The sequence below is a fragment of the Myotis nattereri genome (assembly GCF_964212035.1).
Source record: "Myotis nattereri genome assembly, chromosome: 8".
NCBI classification, from domain to species: domain Eukaryota; kingdom Metazoa; phylum Chordata; class Mammalia; order Chiroptera; family Vespertilionidae; genus Myotis; species Myotis nattereri.
In genome coordinates, this window is record NC_138083.1 from 15854131 (window position 1) to 15876919 (window position 22789).

Below are 22789 nucleotides of genomic sequence, written 5' to 3' on the forward strand. Positions count from 1 at the left end.
TGTGAATTGTGACTTTAAATGATTGAGAACTTCAAAGAGATGACTGAAAATGGACACATTGCTCAAAATTAAGGATGCTTAAATGCAAATTAAATTAAAAAATCAAAATTTCACAAATACAGATAAAATTTATTTCATTTCCTAAAAACATCAGTTTCAGTTAGGTTGCTTTTTAAAGCACATACTTACTGGGTCTATATTCAACGAATTGGATATACGTATATATTGGAGTCAAAGTTAGAAGTGAAACTTATTTTTGAGGTGCTCTTGACTTCTCAGCTAAATAATTTGATAATTCCCACTTGGCTGAGCCTAGAAAACCCATTTTTCACCAAATGCCCAGACTGTCTTCTTTGTTCAGAGTCAAAGCATCCAATTATCAATTATAATAATAAAAACAAGAACAAAAGTGCTCCTCTTGTAAGCAGAGGTTGTTCACAACTGCACAGTTTACCACTTTAAGCAAATGATGAAATTTTTGTTTTGTGTTCTCTTTATTTTTAATCTCTATCTTCGTGGAACAATGTGTGCTCCCCCTGGTGGTCAAAATGATATCTTTAGCATCTTAGATCAAGTTAGTCTTAATACAGCTTGTTGGCCAAAGGAGCCTTTTTTTTTTTTTTTTTGATGTTTCGCAATTTTAGGTTCCAATTCAACTCTTTTATAAAAAATTCAATTTCCTTCAATTTATTCAAATATATTGCTCAATTTTCATCCATGCGATTTATTTTTATTAAATCAAAACCACTAGTTAAAGAATGTTTGTTTTGTTGTTTGTTGTTGGGGATAAAATAAAATCTTACAAAGCTAAAACCACATCCACCAGCAGCTGAGAGAACTCCCAAAAGTGAACATTGTTTGGCCAGTATAAGAGACTGGAGATAATCCACCGAGTCAATATATCTCACCAGAGAAAAAGGAAATAAAAAGTTACAGGATGGGAATGTAATTTAATAGCTGAATGAACACTTGACCAGCTTATTTCATCCTTCAGAAGAAAATGGAGAGTAGAGTCAACCCCGGTGGTTAAACTGTAACGCAGTGGAAATCCCATCTCCCATCATTGGGATTCCACTTTGGGGTTTGGCCAGCTCAGAACAGACTTCCAAGGAGGACCACAGACCACTTCTCCTGGAGAAAGCTCTTCAGAGCGAATCGGGGGTTTTGCCAGTTTCAACTGCAAAGAAGAGACTAGAATAAATTGAGTATAAATTGTCCCAAGTGTTTAGAATTCGCAAGTTGGATTGGGAGTAAATGTGTGGTTCTCATTTTAATGCCTTGAAAAAGAAGACAGTGTGATTCCTTCTTGCTCTGCCCTAAAAAAAAAAAATAAAAAAGAATCCAATAACAGAAGGATTTTATTTAGTTGAGATCCAATAGTTTAGCCAGAAATATCTTAGTCACAAGACATTTCTTCAGTGAGTGAGGCGATAGTTCAGACGGCGAGGTCAAGGTGAAGAACAAATACCATTTTGTGCATAATTCCCACCCATTAAAAGAAGAGGCTCGAATGTTTCTCATTACGTAGCCTGTCTAGATGCACGATCCTTTCATGTGCTCCTTGGGCACATTTTGGCAAGATTCTAAATTCACGTCGACCAGCATAACATGGAGCAGGTAGAGTTTCTTTGGAAAAGAAACCCAGAGAATGTAACAATTCTAGCTAGAGAAGCTAATGCCAGGAGACCTACAGAGCGCTTTAACCCAGACCACTATTCAATTGAACAAATCCCATCCTCTTTACCAGGAGTCAAGAAACAAGCAAACAGGGAAACACACTTGTCATTGAGCAAGGCTCGCCCATCTGGAGGTTAATGCCACATAGATTTCAAGTGAACTTGGGATAGATAAAAAGAATGCTTGTGCTGGTATTGGCTGTTGCATTTTATTCCTATTCAATATCTCTTCAAACAAGGTTCTTTCTCATCCCTTTGCCTCCCTCTCTCTTTCCTAACCTGGAGAGTCAGACATCCTTCAAAGGAAAGGAAAATGGCTCTCACCAGCCCACTGTGGCTTTGAATGCCCACCAGTGATCTGTAGGAAAAGTCAGCTCGCCTTCAAGGCGGACAGTGCTCTGGGTCTCTTGTCCCTCTGTCCCCTTTTCTTTGGTTTGCTTCCTCCCTTCCTCCTTGCCAAAAAGCAGCCACCTTTCCCTGAGGAAAGGCGTTCTTGCTATCTGTTCTAAGCACGTCCTCCAATAATGAATGCGACAAAATTATCTTTATTCGTTTAAAGCACAAAGGCAGTCCTCTCTACAAATGCTATTCTTAATAAACTCCTTTGCTAGGCAACCATTCAATGGACTGAAGTGGATACGGCGGAGCTGAAGGGTCTGCATACCAACATCAGATGTCCAGACCGTATCTGTGTGTATCTAGCACAGTTCCTTGCCGTGAGCTTTTACATAGCGCATGTACAGAAACAGAGATATTCGGCTGTCTGCATTATTTTGTCCTGGAAGGATTCACCAAAGACTGTTACAAAGTTCACCTTTAAGAACAGAAATGAGGCTAGGAAGAAACTTTCACTTTTCATTTCAAGGCTTTTATACTGCTAAAATTTTCTGATGATGTGCGTGTGTGCATACGTTATATATATACATATATAACTTTGATTCTTTCAAAAATCAAAAGGTTATCTGACTGATTACATGTCTTTTATGTTTTTCAGTACTCCCTATATTTAAAAAAAAACACAAAACTTACTCTTGTCCGGCCAGTGTGGCCAAGTGGTTAAGCATCAACCAATGAACCAAGAGGTCATGGTTTGATTCCTGGTTAGGGCACGTGCCCAGGTTGAGGGCTTGATCCCCAGTAAGGGGCATGATGATCAATGATGTTTCGCTCTCATCGATGTGTCTACCTCTCTTTCGTCTCCCTTCCTCTCTCTCTAAAAATCAATAGAAATATATATTGTTTAATTTTTAAAAACTTTACTTTTAAATTAAAAAGAAAAAGGCAGGTGCTAGGGCAAAGACCAGTTGCCTTTGGGGAGCAATCCTTCCTCAAGTTATCCTACCTGACATGGTACTATGTACTTTTATCATGCATCCCCAGTACCTCCACAGATCCCTATGCATAGAGAACAAAAATACAATATTCAAGGAGACCTTTTGAAAAATGTTTAAATTCTGGGGCCCCCATCAACCATAGAAATGACTCCCCTACTTTCTGTTACCAGCAAAATTCTCTCCAGGGAGGTGAAGCGACTCCAGGGCCAACCTGTCTCCAGACCCGGTCCCCGTGGGTGTCACCACATTGAAGCATGCAGTTCACAAGTAGAAACACGAAGGCTTATAGAGACCGCACAGGCCTCGTCACACGTCCGTGGAGCAGGGATGTAACCCAAGCTCACTGGGACTTCCCATGGCCCGCAGGCTCAAGGGTAAAGGAGTCTCCCAACATACCCCAAGTGAAACGTGGCACTGGGCGCTGCCCTCCTCCATGAATGCTCACCCCAGAGCCAAGGAACTGGGAAAAACTCACCTCCAGCCACAGGTTCAGGGAGCCACAGGGGACAGATTTAAAAAGCTCCTCACTCTGAAGGTGGTCTTTACAACACAGGCACCTTCCATTCATCCTGGGTTGCTGTTCTCAGCTCTTCTCCCCTTCACTGGGCAACCCAAACACAGAGGTGGGAAGTGGCAGGGAAATGGGGGTTGAGGCAACTCAGGGATAGAGGCTGATTTTATAGATTCTTCTCGTGTCTTCAGAAAGGGCTGAAATGCCTTCTTCCTGGCCCAGGCAAGCCAGTCCTCCTCCAGGCAGCAAAGAGGGACACATGAAAATGCTGCGGATGATTGAGTATGTAAAGCTTATCTAAGCAAGTGAGAACAGGCTGAAAGGAGGGGGTGGGGGAGGGGGGATTTGAGAGCATTTTTCTTACTTTATTCCTATTTTCATTGTGACCAGCTTTCCTACAGGAAATGCTGGCACCATAGGCTGCCGACCCCAGGCTCAAAGTTCAAGCCCCCATCCTGGCTTTCTGGGGAGATGGGATCATCCAGTGTTTGTGCTAATGCCCTGTAATTCATAGCTTGCTGTATAGTCCAGAGAAAATAAACCCAATGGCTAGCCCTCGATAATCCTGTCTATAAAATGGAACCTTTCGAAAGGCAAGAGACTTCAAAACCTGAGGAAAGTTTCAATGTGAAAAGGGCAGATGTTCTATTATAATTAATACCTCCAGCAGGTATGATGACAAGATGCAACACAGAGAGTTTCCCCCATGGTTCCCTCCACACGCATCTAAACAGGCAGCTCCACTTACAAGCAAAACCTTCAATTCAAAAATCTCTTCTGTTCGTTTTAGAAAACCAAACGCAGGAAAGAACAACAAAACAACAAGCCAATGACCCCTTTGTACTTAGAAGTCCCTAGATCAGCAGTTCTCAACCTGTGGGTCGCGATCCCTTTGGGGGTTGAACGACCCTTTCACAGGGATCGCCTAAGACCATCAGAAAACACATATATAATTACATATTGTTTTTGTGATTAATCACTATGCTTTATGTTCAATTTGTAACAATGAAAACACATCCTGCATATCAGATATTTACATTACGATTCATAACAGTAGCAACATTACAGTTATGAAGTAGCAACAAAAATAATTTTATGGTTGGAGGGTCACCACAACATGAGGAACTGTATTAAAGGGTCACAGCATTAGGAAGGTTGAGAACCACTGCCCTAGATCATTTGGCGGCCCCGAATAATTTTCCTTAGCTTTCAGAATTAGAAATGTTCTGAAAAAGACCTCCATTTTTGCTCACTGCCTTTTGGCCACTTTATTCCTCTCACGAGTAACTTCATCTTAGGATGATTTCTGCATATTGCCTCTCTTCCTCCTTTTCCCAGGCCTTGCCTGGGGTTTCCTGGGATGAGTCCTGGAAAATGCTCCTCCTATTTCACTTTCTCTTCCACCTCCTGCCCAACCTGGGCGGTAAGTGCTAATGAATAAACCAATAAAATAATTTTGTCTTAATTGTGTTTGTGCCACAAACTCAGGGTTTGAGTAGGTGAGGCATGCCTACACAGCACTCTAGACTGGACACAGACCAGTTCATTCTTACAAAGCCTTCAGATGCTCTCCTTTATTCAAAGGCCTCTGCGTTGAACAGGTGATGCCAGACTCTCGCCAGTGACACGTTCATGACTATAAAAGTTGCAGTTTATGTCCAGGGTCCCGCCACCAGTGCCCCTGAACCTGGAAGAAATTAACAGCTCTTGCGTCTCATTCTAGATACTTTCAGGGGGTTTTCTGACCCCCAATCCCTTGCAAACCAGAAGCCAGATTGCACCTTCGTACCCGGAAGCAGTCTGTAATTTAAATTAACAAATGTCCCTCCCAACACCAGAAATAGTGCTTATGCATTTACCGTGCGCCAGATTCCCTCGGGTTAGGTGTGCAGGGGGGGCAGGGGGGAGACACCTCCAGGGCTCACATTTCCAACTAGAGAAAACGCCAATGGCCCCAGCGACCCCTCCCCGTACCCCAAAGAAGGTTGGGTATCTCAGAGGAAGCAAAATGTTGTTCAGTCACTGGGCACTGAGAACATACAGCTTTCCAGGCAATATATCCCGGAAGAGGGGAGGGAGGGGAAAATTCGTGGGGTTTTGTTCGGATTCATTATTATAAAAATATAAAAGGTTGTGGCCTCTCTTTGTAGGTTCCAGACACCTCCATCAGGGCCGGGGGATATAAGGCTGGAGGCTAAAGGGTCCGGGGCTGCTGGAGGGGAGACCGTCTGAGGCTCTCCTGGGTGTCAGGGAAGCAGGAGGGAGGTGGAGAAACATCATCATTGACCGTTAAAGGCTCCAAAGAGAGAAGGTGGTGGACAAGGTTAGACCACAGGGAAGGGAGCACAGGAGACAGAGGAGAGAGGAAAGCAGGGCCGCTGAAGAGGAGAAAACGGGGCAGGAGAGGAAGGTAGGGTAGGGAGGAAGGAGGAAGAAAAAAAAGAAGAGCCTCGAGGGTGAGCAGAGAAAGAGAGAAGCAGGGGGGAGAGGGAGGGAGAGAGCCGAACAATCCTGGGAGAAGGAGGGGAAGGCTGGCCGAGGGAGGCCACGTCGGAACAAGGTTACAACAGTTGAAAGCCCAAGTTCAGAAAAGCCTGAAAACCCTGGCCCACGACCTCAGTGTGGCCGCGGGGCCAGGGGGAGCGGGCTGCCGGGGCGCGCCCCCGCGGGCCGGCTCCGGCACCTCCTCGGCGTGTCCTCGGGTCCTGCGGTGCCGCCCCGGCTGCCGGGCCGAGTCGCGCGCCCGGGTCCGCTGGTCGCTCCGCCGCCTGCTCCCGGCTCGGGCTCGGGGCAGCGCTACCCCTAGGAAGTCGAGGCCGGGATGGGCAGTCCGTGCAAGCTACTGAGGCTGTCCGGGGCCTTGCCGCCGGGGCTGGGCGGCTTCCGATCGACCACTGCGGGAGGAAGCACAGGGGCGTCGGGTCATTGCGTGGCGCGCGCAGAGTCAGAGACCAGGGGGCCCAGGACGCCCGCAAACCAAGGGGACAGCGCGAAGATCCCGGGTGGACGTGCGCGCCGAAGGTTGGCGCCCGCCGTCCTCCTCCCCGAAGGGAGTCACGGGCGCGGGCAGCCTGGCAAGTGGCTCTCCTCGCCAGGCCATTTGCAGGTGCCCCGGGACCGCCGAGCCCGAACAATTCCCTTTGCACCGCGCCTGCTTAATAAAGCAGCTATGGGCGCAGGGAGGTGCCGCCGCCCGGCGCCCCGATGGGCCCGGGAGGTTCTCGGATCCAATCCCAGAATTGATCCGATCGGGGGAAGGGAGCAGGGAACTGAGATCCGCACAGCCCTCCACCCCGACCTGGACTCACCCACCCCAGACCCCAGCAGCGCGGACGGGCCCCTTGTCGCTCCCAGCGGATCCGGGCGCTCTGGGTGGGCGGGCAGGGGGACATCGCGTGGGGAGCGGGTCACCAAAGATGCCCCCCGTGGAGGGAGGGCTCCGGGCCGCCTGGACGTGCTTTAAGTGGGCGGCCGATTTCGTTTTAACCGCGGCCCGAGCAGCAGATTCTCTCACCACCGTGGGCACGGCGCGCCCTGGGCCTGGGGGCGCCGGATTCGGTGACGGTAGGCTCGCCACAGCAGGCGGCATTCTGCGCGTGGCCCTGTTATTTAGGCTTTGTGATAAGGGCCCCGGTTTGGCTACTGGACGTCAGAAAAGTGACGCAACCTCTGGCGTTCCATTTCAGTCCCTGGACTCTCAAGCTTGGTTATAACTAAAGGCGCCTGCTTTCAACTTTGTTCGCCTCCCCTCCCTCCACCCCCACCCCCCCACCCCCCACCCCTGCAACAAGTCCTCCTGGAAAGGGGGACATCGGAGCGCCTCACTTCGGGTTGAGGGGGAACTCTGGAGTGTTTTCCCCCTGCAGCTGCCCCTGCCCAGCCCCGGGGGCAGGTTACTGTGGGTGCGAGAAGCTGGGCCGCACACCCCTGCCCTAGGGACGCACGTACACACACACACACACACACACACACACACACGCACAGGCATGTACGCACATCAGGTTTCTCAGGGGCTGGAAGGGGTCTAAAGACCTGTCCAGGGCAGAGTAACCCCTCCACTCCACCCTACCCCCACCCCACACCTCCTCTCAACTCTCTGAATTGTGTGGTAGCCGCTCAGCCAACGAAGTTTTCCGGCCTTTTTTCCCACCCTGTACACACACTGCAAGGTGAGGATCTGTTTAGAAAACATCTGAGAAGGGGGTTTCTCAGCCCAGGGCCAGTCGCTTAGAGACAAAGGCGTGAAAAATAAACACCCGGAGCCCAGAGACAGATTCCACCCCCTCTGCAGGTCAAAATTTCAGCCGTCCACCCCAGACCCTCCCCATAGGCCCCTCCTCCCCTCCTTTCCCACAGCAGGATGGGGTGGGGGGCGGGGGGCAACCAACGTGGGTCTGTCTGTCTGGGTTCTCAGAGGCTGGGGCACCAGGGCATTGGGCGCTTGGCAGGAGTTTTAACTTAATCTTAGGGGACACGCGTTTTTAAAATCTTGGGACTGCGATTTCAGAGCCACCGGGACCAGGGGATGGGGGCGGGAGAAAGCGGGAGTCTCGGTTGGAGTCTCCCAGGACTGGGTCAAGTGAGACCCTGGTTGCAGGCGGCTGGGCGCTCAGCAACGCCCGCGCCCTAATGCTCTCTGGCAAAGTTTGCTTTTAGGATCGATTTTTCAGGAACGAATCCCGAGCTGAGACAACTGGAAGGAGGCTGCGAGTTATCTGTAACAAACATAAACAAATTTTTCTTTGAACGTATGCAATATCTTACAGATTTGATTTCCAAATCTTGGTCGTTCCAAATCCCCGCTAAGAAGGGTTTTAGGAGGTTTTGAACGTTTCTGAAAACACACCGTAAATACCGGCGGTCTGGAGGGAACCTCTGGTGGGGCCTGTCACCTGTCGGGGTGGGGAGGCGAGGGCCCTGGCCTGGCTATGAAAACACATTTGAATTGGTGTCCCTCTAGGTTCCCAAGAATTGAAATTTTCTTTCACGGATGGGAAATGTAAGTTATACTTCCTTGCCTACCTAATAGGGAACCCACAGGCATTACTCTTTACCAAGATAAAATACATAAATTGTGGTGCTTTATTTGGCTTAATTTTGGTATCTTCAGAGCAATATAGCCCTTTCCTAACACAGCCACTTTGTTCCGGGGCATTTCAAGCTCAACATTAAAAACAAATTATGACCCGTAGGTGCTTAATTCTGGTGCTTAATTGTGACTTCCTTAGGGTAACAGCTAATGTTCATTTGCACCTGACTTAGAGGATATATGAACTAGATCAGTGATTCTCAACCTTGGCTGCACGTTAGAATCACCTGGGAATCTTTTTAAACTCTTGATTTCTGGGTCTCATCCTCCAGAAATTCTGTTTCATTGTTATGGGGTGGGGCCACAACATTAATAACAAAGAAACAGAATTTCCGGAGGATGAGGCCCAGAAATCAGGATTTTAAAAAGATTCCCAGGTGATGCTAATGTGCAGCCAAGGTTGAGAATCACTGAAGTAGATGATCAAAAAGTATTTGTTTTTACTGAGCATTCATGATATTAAATTGCTTTCAGTGGAAAAAAAATTTTTCCTACTGAAAAAACAATTCAGTAAATGCTATTCCTACCATTCTTATTAACTGAGTAAGCCCTACAGTAATTGTCTTATGGGATGTGTGTTTGAATATAATTTTAAAACAATCATTAGAAAAAAGGCATTGATTCTGATCACTTTCTTTGTAATTTTTCAAAGACCCATTGGGCGTGGAAGATCTTTGAAGTCAGCTTTTCTGCCAGTGAGAATAAAAATTCTTAACCCAAATAGGTGTGTAATTCTCATTATTTTTGTGTTCCTTGCTTCGACACAAACATTTGTGTGCCAGTTTGAGAAATCACTTTTTAATGTTGGACCTAATTTATTCCATTACCCTTTCCCTGTGTTTTTTAAGAACTGTGAGGATCAGGAAATTAAGTTATTAATTTAATAACTAATGTAGTTAATTCTTACTACGGACTTTGAAAACTAGTGAGATGTTTCATAATAGAAAGTGACTACAATGGTAATAGGGACGTGAATGCAAGGGCCATTCAATGGTTCTGTTTTTCTGAAAGGAAAGTGTCTTCTAAAGAAAATCAACCACCAATGAAACCCCACCTCAATTAACCTGAGCTAGTTTAGAATGCAGAAGGGTGTTTTACCTTTGGATTGTTACCTACGGGTCATAATTTGTGTCTAATGTTGAGCTTGAAATGCCCCAGAACAAAATGGCTGTGTTAGCCAGGGGCTACATTGTACGCTCTGAAGATAGCAAGCCCTTTTCTAGGTCTTCTTTCTCCTTCGATCAGCCCAGGCAAAATCTTTTAAAATTGTAGATACACTCTTCTAATTCAAATGAACCTGCTTAGTTAATGATTTGTATGATGAGGTAAATTCCGTGTCAATTTCTAATTCAACAGATAACTTCAGTTGTCCAGAAAGCAGGTAGATTTGAGACGCTGGGCAAAGCACTCAGCATGAGATCCTTGTTGTCCCTTACCTGTAAAGCTTTAGAGGAGCTGTAATCCTTGTTTTTTTAAATTTCCTTTACTTGAATTTTCCTATAAATGATCAACTTGTGTTATTTTATTTTTAAATTAAGTTTAAAGCTTAAGGAAGTTCTAATTCTCAATTTTGGTAATTTATATCCCATAATGTTTGTCCTTTAGGAAAAATAAAAGTAAAAAATATATATATTTTTGTCTTTTATTGATTTACTTGACTTATTGATGGCAATTTAATTCCTTCTCTCTCTCTCTCTCTCTCTCTCTCTCTCTCTCTCTCTCTCAGATCAGGCTATTATGTCTCCTAGGAAATAAAGCTTTTTGCCTGCCCCCACTCTGCATTGGCAGGTCTGAAGTGGATCAGGCTTGTAAAGAGCCTTCTGGAGCACCCCTGACCCCAAGGTTAGTGCTCAGCCTCCTTCCCCACAGAGGCTGGGACCCCCTGAGGTGACTCCTTCCTTTCGCAGGGTAGTTGGGGTAACAAATTTCTAGTGACGGAACCTATTGCAGGCAGGTTCTTCGAAATCAGCAAATCCAGCCACTCCTTTCACCGCTGAGGAAAATGAGGACTCAGGCAACAGCCGATGAGCTTTTCCCAATTTATAGGGGCAAAAAAAGAAAAAAAAAAACCCAGAACCTGGGGGTCAGTGTAAGAAGACACCCTTTACACTGTTGACCAGCTATTAAATGCCTCAAATCTGTTAGTTTGGCTTATCATGGAGTACATTTATGAAGGAGGGAGAAGAGGAGAGAAGACTCCCAGCCACAATTCTTACAGAAAGAAGTACCCTAAACCACAGAGTTAAAAAAGAGTCTAAACTTAGGGATACATGATTGAAATATTCTTTCCCTTCCCAAGAATGAATTTTTAAAAATGAACTCAAGGGGAGACCAGGATCTAGATTAAAAAAAAAAAAAAAAGGAATCTGAGAAGAAACAGATGGGCAGTGCAGGTCCAGGAACCTGGGCAGGTCCACCACAGAAGGCAAAGCTCCTCAGGCCCCAGAAAGGTGAACCTGAAAGATGCTTCTATACCAGTGGTTCTCAACCTTCCTAATGCCGCCACCCTTTAATACAATTCCTCATGTTGTGGTGATCCCCCAACCATAAAATTATTTTCGTTGCTACTTCACAACTGTAATTTTGCTACTGTTATGAATCATAATGTAAATATTTGATATGCAGGATGTATTTTCATTGTTACAAATTGAACATAATGAAAGCATAGTGATTAATCACAAAAACAATATATAATGATATATGTGTTTTCCGATGGTCTTAGGCGACCCCTGTGAAAGCGTCGTTCGACCCCCAAAGGGATCATGATCCACAGGTTGAGAACTGCTGTTCTAGACTCTTCTATGGATGGAGAAATAAGGCGCAGAGAGAAGCAATAACTTGGCCAAGGGCACAAGAACCAGATCCAAACCTGACCCAATTTCTCTTTCTCTTTCTCTCTCTCTCTCTCTCTCTCTCTCTCTCTCTCTCTCTCTCTCCCCCCAAGAGGGGGAGGGTGGAATCCTAAGGCATCTCTCAACTTCTGCCATCTTTCTAAGGACTCGCGTTGGCATACACCTGTTATAAATCAATCTGATCCGAGAAACTACAGGTTTAACCCCGAAGGAAGGGTTTAGGCTGGGTACCAAACCTCTCTCACTACCTTCTCCCGCGATCACACCCCCTTCCTTGCACCCTTCCTAACCTCTCTCCATTCATCCGACCCATTCCCATCCGTGCCGCTCACCTTCTCGGCTGGGATGCTTGAAGGTCATCGCTGCTGCGAGCTCCCCACCATGCACCGTGAGGCTGGCCCCGGGGGACGCCAGCGGGGGAGCCTGTGCGGGCGGCCAGGGCGGGCCTGGGGCCAGGTAGCCCCCGGCGGGCGCGCTGTACACGCCATGCTGGCTGGAGGCCGGGTAGGCGCAGGCTGGGAGGAAGCCGCCCACTGCGGAGAGGCCGGAGGCCGACTGTGCGGAGGGAGAGGGACAGACCATCAGCCGCAGGGAACCCACCGACTCCCCGGCAAGTGCGGTTACCGGAACAAACGGGGGATGCTCCTTTCTCCTGCTGCCCCCTCAATCATCCCCACGCAACGCTTGGCCTCTGATTTTCCTAGGAAGGCCCCTGGCCAAGTGATTTCCACTCGAATTGTTATAAATAGTAATGAGATGAGGGGGAACATGGTATTCACCAGCCCAGCCGGGGTTTGAAGAGAGCCTCAGCCATCTGTGTTCTGGGTTCAAGTTTTTGTAGCAAAAGTATCTTGGCAAAAGGCAACGCAATCCCCTCAAAAGCCAGCTTCCCCAAAGTGTGCGCTTGAGAAAAGGAGAGAAAATGCTGAGAGGGCCCTGGGTGGCCGGGCTGCCAGGCCTGGGGAATTTTCTCTTCTCTTTGTCTCTTTCTCCCTCCACCCCCTCCCCCTAACTCTTTCGCTCTTCCAGTTAAGGACACCTCCTTCCCGGACCCTTGGTTACCTGAGTGTATTTAATGTCCGCCTCCAGTGCTGGTTTATCTAGCCCATTCACTGCCGAGGTGGCCGGGAAGGCCGTGCGGTTCACGCTGGCCCAGTCTTCCATCTTGGGGGAGTAAGTGGCGCCTTCGCTCCCGGCCAGGGCCCCTGAGGGGACACGGGACAGGTTAGTGGGGACATCCCATTCGAATCTGCGCTGGGCGCGAGCGCGGCCCTCCAGCCGGAGGGTGACACACGTGCCTAAAAGCACCCAGCGCATATCCGAGGGCGCGGCCCAGGGTCCTCCCAACACCTGCGGCCTCCAGATGCTCGGAGAGCGGCCCGAGGGGGAGGGGGTGCGGGCATAGGGTTTAGCGTTCACTCCTTAGTGGGGCAGAGGCTGTTCCCCGTTCCTCCAAGCCTGCGCCCCGCTTTCCGCAAAACAAGGGGTCTCCGGCGGGGAGATGGCCTGTGAGACGGGGCTGGGCGCACTCGGCCAAGGTGCCTTTCCAATGTCCAGAGGTGGCGCCGGGAAAGGTTCAAGTTCAAATCCAAAGCATGTCCTGAGAATTATATGGGTTTCTCAAAACCTCAACAGGTGTCCAGAGGGTTTGGAGACAGTTCTCCTCAGAAATGCCTCCGGAGATGCCCGGGATCTCCCCAAAGAGGCTCCAACCCAGCCACCAGGGCAGCCCCGGCACTCGTCTGCTCCTCCGCACGGGTGTGCTGGGGGAACCCAGAGAAAGTTCTAGAACTGAGAGCAAACCTGGTTCGGCCACCTCCCAGCCAGTGCCCCCAGGTCGTTCCGGGGGAAGTTGTGCATCTCCCCTCCCACCCCCAGGCTGGGTTCCAGCCACCGGAAGAAACAAACCTTGTGTGAGGCCTGGGCAGCGCGCCCCACTGCCGCTGGGTCTAAGCTTTCCTATCTTTCCGCCGCCCGACCCCCTCCTCTTTGGGGCTATGGTGAGCTTTGCTTCTTACTCGTGTAAGAGCTTGCTATCCCTTCCCCGGCTGCTGGGACAGGAGGCAGTGCGGAGAAAATGGGCACTCAGGCCCGCCCAGGCACATCTCCCCGAGCCCCGCATCAAGGCCGCCCCAGTCTTCTCTCCCTACTCCACCTCCTTCCTCCCTGGGCGAGACGACCAGCAAGTGTGCAGAGTTCTAATTACAGGCAAAAGGCACATCCTTGTGAGTCCTGAGGCGCCACCACCGGAGATCCCAGCTCCAGAACCTGCAGCCGCCAGGCCTGCCTGAGGTCACTAGATAAGACCGGCCAGGTGGCCCTTTGCCTTTTACTGGAAAGAGCCTTTGGGCCTGGGAGGGACAGAACCTTTTGGGAAACGGTGAGGTTATCCTGAAAGACCCTTAAGAAAGGGCCGCGGAATTGACTGAGGTTTGTTTGGCTTAGATCTGGCGATAGGGGGGTTGCATATTTTTTGCAAGAATAAAGGGGAAAAAAGGCAATTTCAGGCCTCCAAATTTGTGGTCGGCGATTGCTCTTCCGGGAAATATTTTCCACATTTGTCATAAAAAGTTCAAGATGTCTCCCATATTAGGCCCCGGACCCTCAACCTCCCTGGCCAGCCCTAGCCTCCCTGAGCCAAAACAGGTCCAAGGAGGACTAGGAGTTACCCCTCATCCGCATGCCCAAGCCCTTGTCTTCAATTCTGTCCCTTCCAAGAAGGCCCCAGAGGCCTCCACGACTGACCTGTTTGCTCCATAAACGTCCGGATGCCCAGGATGTTGCTGACCGAGTGCGCCGAGGGCCAAGAGCGGGGAATGCTGACGTGGCCGGCGGTGCCCGGGACCCCGTGGTGGCTGCCCATCTTGGCGCCGCTGGGGGACACGGGGCTGGGGTAAGGGTACTGATAGATGTGGTTGTAGGGCAGCGCCGGCTGCGGCGGCGGCTGCTTGGTCGCCTCGTAGGGCCCGGGCTGCGCCAAGCTGCCAATCTTATTGCGCAGGATGCGGCTGATGGAGCTCACCGAGGGCACGTTGTACTTGTCGCAGACGCCGTCGGCCAGCAGCCGGTCGCGGATCTCCCAGGCAAAGATTCCAGGGTCGCCCTGCTTGTAGTCCCGGATGTGCTTGACCACGTTGGGGGTGGTGACTCGGGGTTTGCTGCCCCCGATGGCCCCGGGCAGGATGGAGCCGGTCTCGTTGTAGCGCGCCAGGATCTTGCTCACGCAGCCATGGGAAACGCGGAGTTGCCGGCTAATGTCACAGGGTCGGATGCCCAGCTGCGCCAGCTCCACGATGCGCAAGCGGATGGCGTTGGGCAGGGGGCGTCCGTTGACGAACACGCCGCCCAGCTGGTTGACCTCGCCGTACGTCTGCTCTGCGGACGCGCCAGAGGACAGTGAGCGGAGGGGAGAAAACACCAGCGGGTTAGCCAGGGTGGTCGCACTGAGCGAGGGGCCGCGACTCGGGAAGTGCCCGGCGGATACCCAGAATCTGCGGGCCAACAGCCTGGGTCTGCCCCCGGGGTAGGGCGGGGCGCACTACAGCCCTCCGTGCCCTTTTGAGGGGGTCTCGCTTGGGACATTCCATCCCCGGACGCGCCGATCTACCCCAACCCCACCCCACCCAGAAGGGAGGGGATGTGCAGAGAACAGCGCTCGCCCGGGACCCACGACCCGGACTCCGAGGGAAAGCAGGCGAGCGGAAAAGGAAGCGCCAGGACACAATACACCTCGCCAGCCCTCCCGCGCCCGGCTGGCCGCCCGCCCCTTACCCATGGCGCGCGGGCCCGCCAGCTGCCTGGCGCCGGGGCGGCCGGGGCTGGGCCCGGCGCAGTACGGGAGAGCTCGGGAGCCGCTGCCGCGGGAGAGGCATAGAGGGAGGGCGCGCGCGAGCCGAGAGCCGCGGCGGCCGGGCCGCGGGCTGGAAACGCGCTGTGCCGCGCCGCCAGGCGCCCTGCCGCCAGTCCCCCGGCCCGCCGCCGCCGCCGCCGCCGCCCGCTCCCCAGACACTCTCCACTCCCGCGACCCCAGGCCTAGGGGGAACTTCATCCGATTCAGAGAAATTCGTCTGACCGGGAGGCTGCGGCGTGTGAAGATCAATTTTACGTGTCCTCCACGTCAATCTCGGCAGTCGCGCCGGAGACGCGCGAGTTGGCAGCCCATTGGTTCCCGTCACTGAACCCCGGCGCCCCCCTCCCCTCGGTGAAACTCTACCCCCTCCCTCTGTCCTCCCCTTTCGGCCCTCCTCCGGAACCCATCCCATTCCCCTACACACACACACACACACACACACACACACACACACACACACACGTACTCGCACACGAACGGCCCCAACCCCAGCTGGGCCTGGGACCTTCCCCTCCCTCTGCTGTCCTCGCCCCTTGTACCTTTCCGGTTTGGATACAGACGGGTAATCATTTCAAACTGATGAATATTTACCAGTAACAGTACTAGTACTACTTTGGATTTTCGTGTTACTACCACCTCCACTGCCATTACTGCTGCTAAGATATCCGAGGATTAAAGTTGGTCATGGCAAGATGGTCAGCGTGTGGCTGCCTCTACCACCCCTTCCCCTGGGCACTGGAAGCATGGTGCCAGCGCCACATGTCTGAGCTTTCCAGCGGCACCTTGAGCGTTCAGCATGATGTAGGGCGACCGGCCCAAGGCGTTTGCTCTGTCCCATATCTGACTGAGCCCCCAATCCTGCTTGCAGGAAATCTTTACAATGTTGTAAGGAGTTCCGTGTTGTAAGAGGTGCACATTGTAGAGTCTGTCTCCCCGAGAACAGGCCCACCCACTCGAACTCACTCCTCTCTGAAGTGACACAGGACGAGTGAGAACCCTTTTTGACCTTTGCCCCAAAGACGACGGTTCTCTTCTTCCAGTCCTGGAACCCCAATCCTTCCACACCTGAGCTGCCTGACCTCACCTTTCACACAGCAGGGAGGCTTCCAGGGGGCCTTTGTTAAACCACTGAAAGGGGCCTTTCCCCTCCATTTAAGGGGGAGGGGCTAGGCAGCCTTGAACTCTTCGGCCTGCGGGAGGAACTGTCTGTCAACCCTTCTCCATGTCTATCTTGCATCAGCTGCACACTCTGGCCTTCCCCGGCCTGTGTGGCTGACTGTGGCAGGCTCAGGGGGAGCTCCTCGGTGGGACTCAGGAGAGAGCAGGTGAAGAGAGAAAGCTCCAGGTTTTGCCCTGAACTGACACATGGAGGCCCTGACCTAGGAGTTCCCAGCTTGGGGCCAGTAAGCGCCCAGGGCATGGGCCGAAGGTACAGGAACAGGGAGGGGGGCGTAGGCGGGCCTAGGAAGACCCGTGGTTCTCTGGACTCCCTGTGCTCCCAGCTCTCCGGATGGAGCGGGAAGAATTTTCCCCTCCCGCTCCCCCGGAGTCTAAAGCTTGGGAGCTGGCGGAGAGCTGCGCGTGACACCCACCCGCGCCGTGATGCTGCGGGAGGCGCACTTGCACCCTATCAGCCAGCCTGGGGAGCAGCGGCGACCGAGTCCATGACCCCTTTCCCTCCGCTGTGCGCTTCCAGGGGGTCTTGAAAGTGTCGACGGCTTTGAATTAAGCTGTCCGAATGTGTCAATCAGGAGGGCCTAAGCCACAAATCCTGTGCTCTCTGGAGGGAGGGCGCGGGGCCCTGCTGAGCTGGGGCTTGGGCCACAGGCGAGAGTTATCCTTGGAAAGGAAATCCAAGTTTAAAAGAGCCCCTCCTGCCTCACGAAAAACATAGTGCCGCCTCTGGGAGGCCGCGGGGACGCAGAAGAGGACAGTCAGTGCTCTGGCGAAGGGTGGGGCAAGGTCGGGATGGGGACAGGGTAAAGGGGCGGTTTGAATTACGGTGCGCAAACCCGAGGCAGGGGCTCTGCAAAGAAGCAGAGCAGCGGGCTGCACGCACCAGCCGCGGGGCTCTCCGAGGCTGCGTGCGGCGGGAGGCGCTCTGCTCAGTTCTGTCCAGATTCTTTTATAAAAATATACTTTATTGGTTTTTTACAGAGAGGAAGGGAGAAGGGTAGAGAGTTAGAAACATCGATCAGCTGCCTCCTGCACACCCGCTACTGGGGATGTGCCCGCGACCAAGGTACATGCCCTTGACTGGAATCGAACCTGGGACCCTTCAGTCCACAGGCCTTCGCTCTATCCACTGAACTAAACCGGTTAGGGCCTGTCTAGATTCTTTGAACCCTGTTTGTCCCTGATCTAGACTTTTGTTACCTGAATTTCAAGTCGGGCCCCAAAGACCAAAAAGGTTGATTCCTAGAACTGGAAACCGCAGTGTCCATAACCCAGTGCATCCGAGATGTGGTGAAACAGCTAAGGTCATTTCTTTCCCCTGAAGGCGAGGAGTAAACAGGCACGCTCAGAAAAAAAGATAATAAAGCTGACGGCACTTCGGCACTTCGGTAAGAGCTGGTTCGCCCCCATCGTCCCACCTCGGCCAGTGGAGCGCCAGGCGCTGGCAGAGGTGCTGTCTGGAACGGCATCACCTCCCCATTCCGCTCGGTGAAGGCCGTGCGGGTCTGGGGTAGACGGTTGGGAAACCGCCTGGGGGCTCTCTGGGGCTCCAGAGCCCGTCCGCCCTGACTCCCATCCTACCTTCCTCCCACTCCCCATCTCTCCAGCAGCCAGCAGCCAGCAGCCAGCAGCCAGGTGGGGGACGTCGCAGCACTCCCAGCACCCCGCTCACCGCCAGCCTCCGGAAAAGCTTACGGTTTGTCGCCCCCTGTCGGCCCGCGGACCGGCTCCGCAGCTTCCCGAGACCGGCTGGGTTAGGGGAGAAGCGGCCCAAAGGTGGGGTTGCAGAAGGAAAGCAAACGTCTCTCCTACCTCCAGCGGATGCAGCTTGGTCCTCTCGACGACCGGAAAGCGGCGACGCGGCCGGCGCTGAGTGCGCGGAGGTATAAAGCTCGCGGGTTCCATGTCAGTGTGGGTTTGGCTGGGGCTGGCTCCCTTGTTTTGAGCGCCCTGGGCGCAGCGTGGAACCAGATGCAGAGAGGCTCCCAGAGGGACACAAGTCGCCGAGCTCAGGGCGCGCGCGGGCACCGGGGACGTGACGCGTCTAGCGGGGGCTGGACGCCCAGAGAGGCGGAGGACGGACGTCAGGGGCCCCGAGGGGCCTCGGGAACGGACCCAGGTTTCCCAAGGCAGAGCAAGGAGAGGCAAGGTCCGTGCCAAAAGCGTGAGTCCAAAAGGAGGCAGGAAGAGGGTGCCTGCCCTCCTAGGGACTGGGCAAGCGGCGGCAAGAAGGGTCTCGGGTGATTACTTGCCACCTGAGCCCAGAACTTGAATGTTAAGGCTGCGAGAGTTTCAGTGACAAGGTCGTCCCTGGAGCGACAGTCGCCCCCGCTTCACCTCTCCTGCGTCTCTGTGACTCTTGGTGGCACAGTTTCGGGGAGTTATCTGGGTGCCCATAAAACGTGCCCGTCGCGATAGGCCAGGGTGTTCGGGGTGCCCGTGCGTTTCAAGGTCTTCAGGAGGAACCTAAACCAGCAAATGAAAGTCCCTCTCAAGTCCCGCAGGGCGGAAAGAGCCACCACGGGCTCGGCGCCTTTTGGTTCAGCCACCGAGAAGGAGGGAACACGGGCCGCTAGCGTCCCCGGAGGGCCCGGGCTTAGCCTGGGCCGGACTGCCGACCAACGCCGGTGCCCCCCGCCTCCCGCCTGGAGAGCAAGGTCGGGATCCTGGGTTCCCCCAAACAGCCGCGCCTGGGGCCTGAGGGCCCCTCCACGTTCCAGCCTGCGACCTGGCTCAGCTCAGGTCGAGCGCTTTTGTTCCGATTTTAAGAGCACTGTGCGGTGAGTCTTGTGGTTGGAAAACAAAGGTAAACCGACTCTCTTCGTTTTATTTTAAATTTAACTTAAAAAAAAAAAAGCGCGGGCTACAAACGCACTGTATGCACCAGGTTACATTGTGCCCCTCCCCACACGCACAGTTTTGCAAACAAGATCCCCGTAAAGACAGTAATAAGAGGTGGCTAGCTGCAAGGGGAGAAACGGTTGGAAGAGCTGACCCGGAGCAGGGAACTGCGAGCCCTCTGGGAGCGCTCGAACGGAGAATTAGCTCGCTGGCCAGCGGGATGGGAGACGCAGTCACGAAACCCCACCCGGAGTGACTGCAGGGGAGAGGGGGGCGGGGAGGAGGAAAAAGGTGGACTCCGGGCGGATTTGGGCCCCCTGCGGGCGGGCGGCCGGCGAGCGCTTCCTCCCGGACGAGCGGCCTTGCGGAGCAGGGAGGTGGGTCGTTGCCCCCTGCACCTGCCGCTGCCGATTGGGACCCGCATGCTTCCCAGACCCCAGGACCGGGAACTAGCGCCCTCGGCTCCCAGACGGCTTGCGACCTCGGGGGGCTCGCTGGTCTTTGCCGCGCCTCGCGTTTCGTTTGCTGGCCTGGGGCTGTGCGTTGTCCCAAGCGGATCCGGTCTGCCCTGGCGCGGCGATTCCCGACCACACCGGCTGCTGGCCGCCCGCGGGGAATGTCCTTGAAATGCAAAGGAAGAGAAGCAAAAGACCTTGTTTCTCGTTTTCCTGAAATGAAATGGATAAGCAAGGCTAGATGAATATCTTCTGAGTGAATAGCAGAACAGTTCCCGGAGTTCGTTTAGACTAGGCACAGGAGAAAAATTAGAAAAGGGGTTTTCGGAGGAGCCCCCACTAGAAATAAACGGGGAAATTGCGCATCGCAAACGAAGATCCAAGATGCTTTCTACGCTGCGATGCAGGCGTCTGACTCCGACATTTACATTTCTTTTGGGGTAGAAGAGTTTTAATGCGGCGTTTGGGCGGTTAAAATAGACTACACAAAGCTAGTGCCATTTTTGTAGGGATGGTTTCGTGAAGTCTTCTGAAAGACGCGGGTCCTTGTCACTCTCAGGAGTATATTCTCACGAGTGCTAAGTCCAGGGTTTCCTTTCTTGCTCTTATGTCTCCCTCCTGCCCCTGGCAACGCGCATGGCAAATTTCCCCTCATATGAAGTGACCTATAGATCTATGTCGTTTCAACGCATCAATATAAAAGCCTGCAAAGGGCTTTGGGCACTGGTCAAAATGCACCCCCTTTACAATGAGCTCTCAAAAATGTTTATGCGACAGTAGCTAAGAGTCTAAACAGCAATATTAAAACGGAAATATTTGGGAAATTTAAAGATGTCCAGGGTGTCATGCCTCCTGTACAGGGGCTTGGTCATTGGAAAAGGAGAGATCTAAGAGTAGCCACCCAGATACAAGGGATAGAAGTGGCATTTTTTAAGGGAGCAGGGGTGGGGGGGGTGGTGACTACCTTACAAGATGCTTCGCAAAGACAACAGTGGAGGAGGTGCTGCTGCCTGCAGGAGGCCCCCGTGACTTTGCTCTGCTGCAAATAGGGACGCGCATCAGACACCCACAGCAGCAAGCCTCGTTGGAAGCAGCTTGAAGTGCGCTGCCCTGGGATGCTTTGAGACGTCTCATACTCCCTGGACACAGATCCTGGTGACTGGATGGAGGACATGCACACTGAAGGGCACCTGTATACCCCTTTTCCTGGAATTAAAGACAATGCCCAGCCAGTCCCAGTGTACCTGGGTTTGTTTGATTTCTTATTAAAGAACAGTTCTCTCCAGTCTTCAGCGAGGGCATGCGTACACACACACACACACACACACACACACACACACACCCATAATTCAAGTGCTAGAAACAGGGTAGTTAGGAGGTTTGTGGAATGATTGTTGTATTAATACATTCGGTACAAAAGAACAGTCAAACCTGCTGGTGGACTATTTCAAACTCCCCCTCCCACCAAGGGACTGTAAAGCCGGAGTGCTGACCCCTTCCTCGGTTACACATTTCTTGCGTGCTTAAAATGATCATTCACAACTAGATGTTAACGACTTTACTTTTTGTATCCAGCATACAATTTGTAAACATTGCTATTTTGGAAATAAAGGCCATGTAAGCTCAGAAGTCTTGAAACCCATTGGAATTGCATATTCTCCTCGACTTAGGACCTCCTGTATATTCATTTAATTTTTCATAGTGTATCTCTATGTTATTTCACTCTGCAATGCCACTTTAATTTTTTTCCTTGTCAGAGGTCCAGTGTCTTTTATGATGAACTTTCCTTCAGGGACAAGATTTTTACTCCTGAGGAAGGTTTTACTGCCAGTCTGGTTGGTCCCTCTGAACTCACTGTTGCTTGATATCTTTTTCTCTTTAATTGCTGCAGTATCCCACAGCCTGCTACACTTATGTATGTGAATAGTATGTCCGCAGCTTGGTGATGGTTTTAATTTTCTCCTCCCTCTCCCTTGTGTATGAGCTATGGAGTTTTATTGAAGACCCGTAATGCCTCCGGTTTTGATTTAGGGTTTTGGAGTTTGTGATCTCATTGCCCAGGATGGAAAATATTAGACAGGGTCTGCCGGTTGTGTGCAGGAAAAGACCCGCATCTCCACTGCCGACTGAGTGCTCCTCCGTCCCCATGGCTGCACTCAGCCAGCTGCACAGCCATCTAGGATCAATGTTCAGTTTCAGTGCCTTGGGATGCAGACCACTTCAGCGAGTCCTGCTTATGCCAAAGGTTCTGGAAGACACTGATTCTCCAGGTGGCTGCACGTTGGCCTTGGGCAGGCAGCGGTGTGGGGGTGGAGGCTGCAGCAGTTCTCAACCTGTGGGTCGCGACCCCTTTGGTGGTCGAACGACCCTTTCACAGGGGTCGCCTAAGACCATCCTGCATATCAGCTATTTACATTATGATTCATAACAGTAGCAACATTACAGTTATGAAGTAGCAACGAAAATAATTTTATGGTTGGGACACAACGTGAGGAACTGTATTTAAAGGGCCAGGAGGTTGAGAACCACTGGCTTAGACCCTTAGAGCATCCTGATTCTTGAGCCTCACCCGCAAGGATTCTGATTGAATTTGTCAGGAGGCAGCCCGGAAAACTGGGTTTTAAGAGCTGCCCGGGTGATTCTAATGTGCATTAACGTTTGAGACTCTGTGATTTAGGGGAGGGATGATGTAATGCAATGCTTCTTGCTTTGCAAGCATTTTCAGGGATACAGGCGGGCAGGACTGACTGGCCTCCCTCACTTCTGTGGACATCTTAACATGACAAACAAAAACACACTTACATCCATTTCTTCCACGTCTCTTCTGTGCATTTTTACGCTGTCATTTTCATCCCTCTCAGAAACAGCTGGAAAGGGGGCACGCTGCCTCCTCAGCCTCCCTTTGCTGCCCTTGGTTGGCTGTCTTTAAAAACCAGACTCCTCCGTCCCCTGCCCTCACACAGGTGATCACCGCCTCTGGTTAAGTGGAACCATCTGCACAGTGA

The 22789-nt window shown here is 51.9% G+C and overlaps 1 protein-coding gene across 1 annotated transcript; it reads right to left on the minus strand.

Annotated features, from left to right (window-relative positions):
• Positions 1 to 6323: 6323 nt before the first annotated feature.
• PAX1 (paired box 1) lies at positions 6324 to 15510 on the minus strand (the record flags this gene model as incomplete). The annotated part of the gene is made up of 5 exons (XM_081097531.1): positions 6324 to 6415; positions 11795 to 12017; positions 12525 to 12667; positions 14208 to 14837; positions 15234 to 15510. The coding sequence occupies 5 exons, from the start codon at positions 15508 to 15510 to the stop codon at positions 6324 to 6326; spliced, it is 1365 nt and encodes a 454-aa protein (XP_080953657.1).
• Between the last annotated feature and the right edge of the window lie 7279 nt (positions 15511 to 22789).